The sequence below is a fragment of the Arachis ipaensis genome, chromosome B01, assembly GCF_000816755.2.
Source record: "Arachis ipaensis cultivar K30076 chromosome B01, Araip1.1, whole genome shotgun sequence".
Lineage (NCBI taxonomy): Eukaryota > Viridiplantae > Streptophyta > Magnoliopsida > Fabales > Fabaceae > Arachis > Arachis ipaensis.
Genome location: NC_029785.2, coordinates 111,795,382 through 111,806,730, shown reverse-complemented (window position 1 = coordinate 111,806,730; position 11,349 = coordinate 111,795,382). Strand labels below are relative to the sequence as shown.

The 11,349-nt window shown below is 36.1% G+C and overlaps 1 protein-coding gene and 1 long non-coding RNA gene across 8 annotated transcripts; both read left to right on the top strand.

Moving 5' to 3' along the window:
• On the top strand, positions 1,380-2,965 carry LOC107633434. Of its 2 annotated transcripts, none has more exons than XR_001618727.2 (4): positions 1,380-1,729; positions 2,353-2,485; positions 2,567-2,681; positions 2,754-2,965. It is a non-coding gene; the product is annotated as an uncharacterized LOC107633434 (long non-coding RNA). The 2 variants fall into 2 exon arrangements; XR_001618726.2 differs by lacking the exon at positions 1,380-1,729 and adding an exon at positions 2,179-2,219.
• Positions 8,673-10,988, top strand: LOC107633420. 6 transcript variants are annotated; one of them, XM_021123579.1, is made up of 8 exons: positions 8,673-8,731; positions 8,850-8,904; positions 9,012-9,075; positions 9,591-9,641; positions 9,758-9,880; positions 10,017-10,094; positions 10,246-10,295; positions 10,745-10,988. In XM_021123579.1, the coding sequence occupies exons 2-7, from the start codon at positions 8,894-8,896 to the stop codon at positions 10,270-10,272; spliced, it is 354 nt and encodes a 117-aa protein (XP_020979238.1). In that variant the 5' UTR covers positions 8,673-8,731; positions 8,850-8,893; the 3' UTR covers positions 10,273-10,295; positions 10,745-10,988. The 6 variants fall into 6 exon arrangements, 5 of the variants coding, with proteins under 5 accessions (XP_020979238.1, XP_020979245.1, XP_020979232.1 ...); XM_021123586.1 differs by lacking the exon at positions 9,591-9,641 and having other exon boundaries at positions 8,683-8,731; XM_021123573.1 differs by lacking the exon at positions 8,673-8,731 and having other exon boundaries at positions 8,751-8,904.

The following is an 11,349-nucleotide window of genomic DNA, read 5'->3' as shown; positions in this document are numbered from 1 at the left end:
TATAATAATAATAATAATAATAATAATAATAATAATAATAATAATAATAATAATAATAATAATAATAATAAAAAAATAATCAATTCAATATAATTTAACACAATTCATAACATATGCATTATGAAAAATAACATTTCAAAAAAAATATAAAATATATTCCAACATAATAACATAACATAATATTTTGGAGTGATATTAAGTGACGTAGTGACAGACTTGAGAGGCAGAGAAAATGAGAGAGAGAGAGAGAGAAAAAGAGAGAGAGAAAGAGAGAGAGAGAGAGAGACAAAATTGAGACTGAGAATGAGTTTGGAAGAAAAAGGAAATATTCGAATTGAAGGCAGAAATTAGGGTTACTAAATTCAAGAAATGGATTTATTTATATATAAATTAGGATAAATTAGTAATTTTATATTCGCGCAGATTTAACGGGTCTTATGGGCGGGTACCTATGTCCCTGTCCTTATCCATTTCACGTGGACGGGTCGTAGTGATTTCACAAGTCCTCATCTAACTTTAAATTGCACGTAATCCCTGCGAATATCTATTTTGGCTTATTTTTTCATCATCTTTATTGATAGCATTCGTTGGTTCGTGGCATGGAGCTATTCTAGCCACTCAGTAAATTCTCAGATAACCAAAGTCCAAGCTATATCATTCTCATAAAGTCACATATATCCTTATCATAACAATAATAATCGAAGATAAATAGTTAAACACTAAATGAGTATATAACAACAATTAATATCACAAATTATAACTTGTGAAATCATAATAGTTTGAAAAGTGATATATAGACAGCTTAAATGTTGATAGGTCTAAAAAATTTTAGAGAAAAACAAAAAATTGCATGTTAGTTGATCCATCAGATTTTTTTTTTAGAAATTTATCTATAGGCTATGGTTAATAATTTTGAAATTATATATATGTTATTTATCTTTTATATATATTATTTTATAGAGACTTATAATTTTTGTTATCGACGATTTTAGTGGTTATAAAGAGACTTTTACCTTTAAATGAAATTATAGCACTACAAAAAATGAGGTTTAAAATGGCATTTATATTATGGCGGTTCTTTAAAACCGCCATAATATTTAAGTATTATGGCATTTTATGATGCTGCCATAATTAATTTGAATAAAATAGTAATTTTTGGTAATTTTGGCAGTTAAAACCACCATTATCAAACACATTGTAAAAAAAAAGGGCCCAAACGCCGAAAAGCAAGGAAAACCCAAATATGTTAAATTGAATGTGTTTCCCCAACAACGAAAACCCTAACACGCATTGCCACCACTGTCAAATCCAAAAACGACTATCTGTGCGCTGCTCTGGCAACGTTCTGCACCAGCGACTGCTCCGACAACGATCTGCTCTGGCAACGATTTGCTCCAGCGAATGATCCGGCGATGATCTGCTCCAGCGAATGCTCCAGCGACGATTTTCTCGGCGTTCTCCTCCGACGAGATTGTGTGCTGTGAACTGAAACGCTGTCTCCAGCGACGATCTCCTCTGGCGGCGCGTTCTCCTCCTTCAGCGAACTTCTATGATTTGGATTTGATATGAAGATTGCCGCTCATCTCATCGCCATCATTCATCTCTGCGCCATCGCAAGCAACACCATTTTCAATCTGGCTCATCTCCTCGACGTGGCAAGCAACGCCGTTGTTGCTGCCTTCAACAAGCTTCTACAGTTTAGTTTCGCGATCTCTATCACTTCTAATAGGTAACTCTTCGTTCTTTTAGATCTACTTCATGCTCTAGTAGGAAGAAATAAAGAATGCTGGTTCTGTTTTTATTATTATGTTTTTAACTTTTATTGATCTTTTGTGATGTTGTTGTTGTTAGCTTGTTACTGCTTCATTTTCTGTTGTGTTGTTATTTTTTTTCTTCTGATTTTATTTAGTTTGAGACCTAATATATTCTATTGAACTGATTTAATCTGCATCATTTGTCCAAAATTAGTACAAAACATGGCGTGTGTGTATTTTCTGATGTAAGTGTTTGAATGATGGTTAAATGCAATAATGAAGAGACACAAAGCACTGTTAATCTGTTCCATGAATGTTGTGTTAATGTTTGAATGATATAAGTGTGTATTTTGGCTTTCAATTTTTAATTTTCTTGCTGATGCAGAGGTATATAAAAGATCATAAAGGTGTTTGAACAATTTTTCTTCTGGATTGGAGACCCTTTGCCCCTCAGAAATTCTAAAGGTGATACTTACTATCTAGTTAAATAAAAGATGTTGAGAAAGCTTCCTCATTGTGAATGAGAGCACCAGATTTGCATGTAAATGGTGATATGATGCATTATTAATAATTAAAAAGAAAACCATTTTGATTGCAGATTCTGGTCCCTAGGATTGAAACCATGACAGAGCAATAAAGGTGTGCCAGGTGTGGAGTACATCATTTCTGATAGGATCTTTGAAGATCTGCCTGACGAGGAGAAGAAGCTTTGGCACTCTCATGCTTATGAGGTTTTTCACTTTCATTCTCTGTTTTTATTTTATTGCCCTGTGTCATAAATATTTTATCTTAGATTGATTTGGATGGTGCAGGTCAAGTTAGGTCTATTAATAAGCCCAAGAGTTCCAGAGATGATTGCCATGCCTGAGCTTGAAAACCTTGCTAAATTCTATGGAAAATTCTGGTGTACTTGGCAGGCCGACAGAGGTTAACAATTTTTATGTTATTATATTGTAGGAGTTTAATTAAGCTTAGTTTTTTGTGTTATTATTGGTACAGGAGATAGGGTTCCACTGGGTGCACCAGCACTAATGATATCACCACAACCACAAGGGGTGAAGCCTAGGCTGGTGAGGCCAGATCTGGTGCATCAGAGGAATGCAAAGTATCATGTTTCCTCAGACAGCTATAAGACCTTAGTTAAGCGCGTTGCACTTTCAAATATTATGGTGCTAAATATTTAATTTATATGTATTTCTTACACATGATAATACTTTCTCTATTTCCATGTTAGATATATCTTAAGTACAAGACACCAACACATTTTGTTCTGATTTTGAATACTGGACATATCACACAATTAACCTAAACACTTATCAAACTTTGACCAATCATTATCCTTTTGCTTAGTTCTCGTACTGTTAATGTGTTTGAAGAATACAACCTTGTACTAGTGTGATGCTCATAGAGAAAGAGAGAGAAAAAGAAAAAATGATGTGACATTTTGTGTTTGCATTTTCTGCAGGTGATTGAAAAAGTTCATGTACCACTTATTAAATTTTTCTTGAAAAGAAAAGTGGGCTTGCATTTGATGTAAGGTATTATGTTCTTCCAGACTCAATTCTTTAAATAAACAATGAATTAGTAAAAGCTAAAGAATTCTTTTTATATTTGTTAGTTAGAGTTTCTGTTACTTCAGTGGATATTATTCTCCTCATTCTTGGTTTTGATTTGATTAAGTGATCTTATTATGGCTTAATTGGATCAAAAGGAAAATTTTGTATTCAATAAGTTAGGTTGAAGTAATTTCATTTTGTTGGAGAGAAGAAGAAATGGAGGGAAGTGGGAACTGTCTTCAGGTTCTCAACGACAACCACAAGCGCCTCTTTTCTTATGGTGCAGATAAGCATCTCTTAGCAAGGCTGGCCTTTCCAGAAATCAGGTTCCCCTTCCTTCCCCCTTCCTCTTTATTAACTTTCATTTATTTCTTTTAGAGGATGCTTACAATAGAGTAATTAATTTATTCTAGAAAGGATGTACAGCTCAAGGTCAAAGATGAATACAACAGATACAGAGTATACTGTCTTCCTTAATTCTGCTCTTTCAAATTTAAGGATCTTCTTGACAAACCCCAATTTGACGGTTTGTTTTGCATTGAATTTAGAACATTTTGATAACCTTTTGTCACATTTCGCCTAAGAATTAGCATGGTTTTGTTATCTCTTCCATAATTGTGCTTAAGTGTAAAAACATGCTTTTTAAGCCTTATTTTGGTGAATTCTAGTTTCTGTTTGATTCCATAAGATGCCTTGATGTGTTTGCTAGTAACCTCAGGTTGAAATAGGCTAGGCATGGATCAAAGGAAGCAAGGAAGGAAGCATACAAGTGGAGAGAAGCATAAAAAGTCAAAGAAGCAAAGTCAGCCATGCACGCGCACGCGCACAAGGCGCTCGCGCGCACATTGCAGAATCGACCAGGGACGCGCACGCGTACTATGCGCGCACGCGCCGATGCTGGCACATGACCTCATTAATGCAACACGTGCCTGGCGATTTGAGAGGGTTTCTGAACCCATTTTTGGCGCCAAATTGATAAGGGAAAGGAATAAAAGGATGAAGGATTAAGGGGAAGAAAAAGGGGGGAAAGATTCATTACCATAACATCACTTCCAACTAACTAATCACTTTTTAGTTTAGAGTTTTAGAGAGAGAAGCTCTCACTTCTCTCTAGAATTAGGATTAGGATTAGGTTTAGTTCTTAGGTCTAGATTTAGATCCATGTTCTTCTTCTTCTACATCTCAATTCCTTGTAATGACATTGATTCTTCTTCCATTCTTTTATTGCAATTTCGTTTTTTTTAGTTTATTTTCATTGCCGTTTATTTTTCATGCTTCTTATCCAAAACCCCAAAATAACTCATAACCGATAACAAGACACTTCATTGTAATTCCTAGGGAGAACGACCCGAGGTTTAAATACTTCGGTTTATAAATTTTAGGGGTTTGTTACTTGTGACAAACAACTTTTTGTATGAAAGGATTATTGTTTGGTTTAGGAACTATACTTGCAACGAGAATTCATTTGTGAAATTCTAAACCATCAAGAATCCAATCGTCAAAATGGCGCCGTTGCCGGGGAATTGCAATGGTGTTATGTTATTGGTTATTGTACATATGTGAATAGTGTAAATAGTTTGTCTTTTGCTTGTTCACTAGATTTTGTTAGTTTTATTTTGTTTTTCTATAATGAATTCTCACTTTCGCTATGAGTTTGGCTCTAATTGTGTTGTAGGGAATGTGAACTTCAATGCTAACATGTACCAAGGATGGAACACTCCAAGATGGGAGGAGCCTCAAGGAATTGATCACTCCTATTGGCATCAACCCCCGGACACTTATAGGTATAATTTCCATCCTAATGCATGCCAATTTAATGGCTATGGTGGCTCCTTTTTGGAAAATGGCCATTTTAGCGCAACCTTCATGCCAATTTCCATCCTATTTCTGCTCATCCCCGCTTAAGCGCGTTGTACGCGCACGCGTAGGGTCCACATTCTCTCAATGGGCGCGGACGCGCAAGGTGCGCGCGCGCGCCAATTCAAAAATCGGGATAACCCTAGCTCGCGAAGCACACTGCGCAGTCGCGCACCCCACCCCCCCAACCTCCATCTTCTTCTTCTCCTCGCCCCAACTGTCATCGCAGCAGCAACACCGGCCGCCGCCGCGCCATCTTCACCGCCGGCGACTCTTCCCCCTCTCACCACCACCCATTCTCTCTCTCTCTCACTCCTCTCTTCCTCCTCCCGGCCGAACTCCCACCGCGCCACCGTCTCCACCTCCGCGCCACCATCACCGCCTTTCTCTCTCTCTCTCTCTTCCCTTCTCTCTTACTCCTCTGACCGTCGCACCCTCTCACCATCGCGGTCCCTCCGCCCTTCAGTTTCTCAAACCACCGCGCCACCGTTCACGGCGGTGCCAATTTGTCTCTGCTGCCCTATCGTCGTTCCCCCCTTTTCCGTTTTCAGTTTTCCCGGCTCCCAGGTTCCTGCTCCATTTCTGCTATCCCTATTTCTATTTTTCCCTTTTTATTTGTTCAATTATGTTAGTTCCTAGAATTGCATGTTAATTAGCTAAATTCCAATTTTGCATGTTAGGTTAGATAGAAATAATTGCGGTTAGGTAGCTAGGACTGGATAGAAGATTCTAGGCCTGATAAGTGCTCCGTATGTGCTTACTTGCTGTTTGTCTGTTTGACTGTTGTATGCTGATTTTGGACTGTTTTTTATGCACTTCTTGTTGCCTGAATGCTGTACCACTGCTGCTGTGCTTAATTGATGCTGCTTTCTTATTGTTTGTGCTTTTCTGCTATCCGGGAACGTCCGATTTTAAGCCGGAATGCTGCCCGATTTTCAAGGAAATTAGTTTCATTTTGACCTTTATTTCAGTTTTGGGCAAATTTCCGTTTCCCTTTTGACTCCCCAGATTTGCACAATCATCGTGAACATGAACCGCAATTTCTCGTTCAATTGAGCCTATATATCATCATATCACTAATCCACTTTTCTAACTCACTAATTTCTCTCACCATTTTACTTGCACTCACTTTTAACCCTCTTTAACAATTCTTTCATGAATATGATGATATTAGTGCCTTTTGCATATGAGGTGTTACCTTTAATGAGGATTACGGTTTTGGTTCATTCTCTTATGCTTACTTGTTCACTTTTACATATTCAGTGCAACATCATGATTGCTCTTTGATAATGGTATCCTGAACATGTCTTCTTTGTTACATGCTAAATGTTTTATATCTTCTATCACATTTTTTTCAGGATGTCGGATAAAGGCAAAGCCATAGCCATCGCCTCCAAAAAGAGAAAACACTCTACCCCCTTCATTCCTTCCATCTACAAGAACTATGCTAGGAATCCATTGCAGGACGAGGATAAAGAGAATCAGCAGTTGCCTTCTACCAATTCGGGCAAATTCCCCAATCTCTACTGTGAGCTTCGGTTCTCTAGATATCGAACCACGAAGCTAAATATTGAGAAGAAGTTGCTCCTACCTAATGATGTGAGACGGCGCATTAATGGTCGGATCCTTGAGTTAGGTATTGACTTTGTTGACCGGGATTTGGGTGACATTAATATATCTTGGGTGAAGGAATTCTACTGCAACTTCTTCCGTCCGACCTTGGATTCAGTTCAGGTGAGGGGTAGAGAGATTTTGCTCACCGAGACCGCCATTGGGGAGGCACTACATTGCCGACACATTCCACATGACCAGTGTGCCCATCATCAGGCTGAGATAGCCGTCCATACCATGACTTTTGATTATGAGGCACTTCGGCGCGTGATTGGGATACCGGAGGCTTCATGGGTTATGGATGCGGGCAACACCAAGCCAAAGGGGATGTTATTCACTCATTTGACTAGGGAGGCCAGGACTTGGCAGATGATCTTTGCCCACTACGTCCTGCCTACCACCCACTTTTCTGAGGTCCCCATGGAGATGCTTCTGCTGATCGGGTGTGTTATGGAAGGGAAGGACGTCTCCTTCCCTAGACTTATCCGACAGTGCATGTGGCGGGCGCATATTCGTGGCCTACTTCCGTTTCCTACATTGGTCACGAGAACCGGTGAACTTTTTCGGCCTAGTTATCTCATTTTGCACATCCTTGTATATATTTTGATGCATTTGCATTTCTAGTTTGCTTTGGATACTTTTATTGCTTATTTTGGATTTTAGATATTTTGATGCTTTTGGATATTTTTAGATATTTTGGATGATAGATTCCATATTTTAGTTTGATTTTTTCTTTATACATTTTTGCATATCTCCTTTTGTATATTCTACTTTTAGTTTGTGGTTGTGATTAGAAATCATGTTTTAAGTGAAACTTAGTCACCCCTTTTTGCATAAGAAATTGGTTTTGAGTGAAAAAGAAAAGGGTAAACTAAGGAAAATTTTTGAACTTTTCAATCACAACAATGCTTAGTCAAACATTGAGGTTTTTCAAGACATATTCATGTATTGATTAAAAGTAGAGACCTTATGCATTGATGTTCTTGTATTTAGTTTGAAAGAAGAAAAAGAAAAAAATATATATATATAAGGGAAAGAAAAAAAAATGATGAAAAGAAAAATAAAATGAAAGAAAAAGAGAAGAAAAAAAAAAGAGAAAAAAAAAGGGGACAAAATGCCCCAAAGTGAAGTCAATAAAAAGGAATCAATGCATAGGTGTTGTGAATCAAATAAAAAAAAATGCATGAGTATGTAAGAAAAGTGAAGAATGGGTAGTTAGAATAGCTCGCATTTGTATAGGTCATTAATTAGGTTAGGTGGGAAAGTCTATGCTAATCAAGGATAAAAGGATGAAGGATTAAGGGGAAGAAAAAGAGGGGAAAGATTCATTACCATAACATCACTTCCAACTAACTAATCACTTTTTAGTTTAGAGTTTTAGAGAGAGAAGCTCTCACTTCTCTCTATTCTCTCTACACAATTGAGAAGGATAACTAGGATAGAACTTCTAGTTCTCACACCCTTCCAAGAGCCTTTTATAGTTTTTTTTTAGTTTATTTTCATTGCCGTTTATTTTTCATGCTTCTTATCCAAAACCCCAAAATAACTCATAACCGATAACAAGACACTTCATTGTAATTCCTAGGGAGAACGACCCGAGGTTTAAATACTTCGGTTTATAAATTTTAGGGGTTTGTTATTTGTGACAAACAACTTTTTGTATGAAAGGATTATTGTTTGGTTTAGGAACTATACTTGCAACGAGAATTCATTTGTGAAATTCTAAACCATCAAGAATCCAATCGTCACTTCTCTTGTTTCATATATAAACTATAGTTTGATTATGCTAGATCTTGTTCCTTCCCGTGTGGCTTGAGAATAATTATTTGCTTTATTTATTTACTCGACTCTTTTTACTTTATATGAAAAAAATTAATTTTCAATGGAGTTTGTTCCAGGGATTAAAATAAACAAAATACAAGCATTAGATCAGTTGGGTGTTGACTGAAAAAGGTTAATAAACAAAATATTTTAGACTCTCTCTCTCTCTCTCTCTCTCTCTCTCTCTCTCTCTCTCAGTTGCTGACCCTGTAACTCACTAACTTGCCATGTTCTTCTCTTTAACATGCAGTGGATGATGTTAATGGCGAAAGGTTGATCTTCTATAATTTTGGAATGATGGGAAGGTATGTTAGTGTCTTTTCTGTTGATTTAAAATGTAATGTGGCTTTACAAGTCAAACATTTTAAGCTTGGTGAGATGATTGGCTTTGCAATTATATTTACAATATCAGTCCAAATATCCGGAAAGGATTACTGGAAGCTTTCTACGGGGTTTATGAGAAGGATCCAGACAAGGTAAAGTAACATTTTTGTGGTGGTCTCCCTTAAAATTTCTCAAGTTATTTACTGAGTAATGATCTACATATAATATTAAGTTAACCCTTCGCCGTTCACATGCTGTAGATAGGATCATAATAGTTAACAATGATATTGCTGTATGATAGCTACCAAATAAGAATGTTCATAGGGGAACCATCAGAATTATTAAGCCATCAGAATTGTTTACTTGGGGAAACCATCAGAATTGCAATTTTGGGGAAACCATAGATATTGCTGTCTTTTAAATTGCAATTTTGGGGAAACCATCAGAATGTTCATAGGGAAACCATCAATTAATCAATCAAGCAATGAATTTATTAAGCCATGCCTAGCTTCAATGCATATAGGGGATCAATGTACTATTTCTGAATTCACTTGTACTATAAGCTTGATAACTATATAAATTCAGTTTCTTTATTTAATAAAAACCTGAATGGCCTTCAATTGAGCCTGGCTATTTCTCAAATAAGGTAACTAAGTATGAATTACAGAGGCTTCTCTGCCATCTAAGCTATATTGGAATATCTTCTCTGCCAGCTAAGGTAACTGATAAGCTATTGATGAATTCTTTATGCCCTTGCTCCTCTCAAATTTGAGTGAATTACCATAGCATTGATTAGCTGCTGTATTCTTACTTCTGCCTTCTTTTTCTTAACAGGATCAAGATTCTATGCCACCAGAAATGTTGTTATTTTATACAGCAAAGATTTGGAGACCAACTCATGGACCCAAATCATGCCTCAATATTGAAGTCATCTGCAGCTCCTGGCCAGCCTTCAGGGTGATTTTCTTAAACCCTTGAAAATTAACACACACACATTCTGTTGGCATTTAATTATGTTTTCTACAGTGTGTCATGGTATTCTCTATAGCAGTTGATGTTGACTTTGTTTGCATTGAAATTTTTTGAATTCAAGCAAGTTTTGCACGGTGCTGTTAGTGCGATGTCTCCACAAGTTCAAGGTGGTAGTCAGCAATTACCAGGGTCTACTCCGGTATGCTATTGTTATTAGAGTGTTCTCTGGTTACTTCTTACATTGGTTGATAGTTGCTTTCCTCTAACTTGTCATCTGCAAACAGGACATTATGATGTTTTGCACAAGTCTTGTGCACAAATTTAGTTAACGGGAGTTTTTCTTGTGTCAGGATCAAATCAAGGCAGCAACAATTTGACTTTGAAGGGGTGGCTACTCATAGTGAGTAATTGTTTATAGTTTAACTTAGTCTTCATTTAATTGCACGTAATTGTTTGTACATAAAATCATGTTTTTGCTCTTGCTAATCATTGTCATTTTTTTCTGAATAAATAACTCTTTTCCTTGAAAAGATTTAGTATCCTGGAGTGTCTTTGCCGAGTGAGATTTGTAGGCTTCTTTTCTTTTGAGTGTGTTTGGAATCAATAAAAATTGGAAATTAATCGATTATAAATCTAATTCAAAGTTTGGCATCTAATAAAAATGGAAGTCAATTAAATTATAATCCATTGGAATTAGATAATTTGAATTATGAAATCATGTCATTTTTCAATAAATTTTCTCGATTCTTTCTACCAATCTAATTTTATTTTTTTTCTTTATATTATTTGACTAGTTATATATTGTTTCTAATGATATCTTTTCATTGTTATAATTTCAATTTATAACAGCCGTGACAGGAGAGGTTCGTTCCTACAATCTTTGTAAGAGATGAGTTTGGATAATGAAATTGGAGTGTTGGACCAAGAGACAAAGATGTTGGAGCAAGTTCCCGGGATGAAACATCACTTATTAGATGGTTTAAATACATTATTAGACATTAACATAGTTTAGGGAAATGGATGGTAGATTTGATTGATTAGTGTTTATTGTAATGCTTGTATTTTGGTAAGTTTAGTAAGACAAGGTTTTGTATATGAGTTATTATTTTTTATTTTCAATAATAAAAAATTATATATTATATTAATATTTTTTTATGAGTTATATAATATTTTATTTATGGATTATGATTTTATGCTATTGTGAAATTTTAATCACAATTATTTATTTAACGCGATAAAAAATGACGGTAAAAATTGTTATTTAAACGATAAAAAATGTCATTGTCAGGGTAAAACGGCGGTTCAAAAATATCATTTAAACCAATCAAAACGTTACTGTCAGGATAAAAAAGGCGGTTCAAAAATACCGTTTTAACCAACCAAAACGCCACTCTGTCAGGGTAATAATGGCGATTCAAACTGCCTTTTTAACCTACTCAGAAACCGCCATTTTA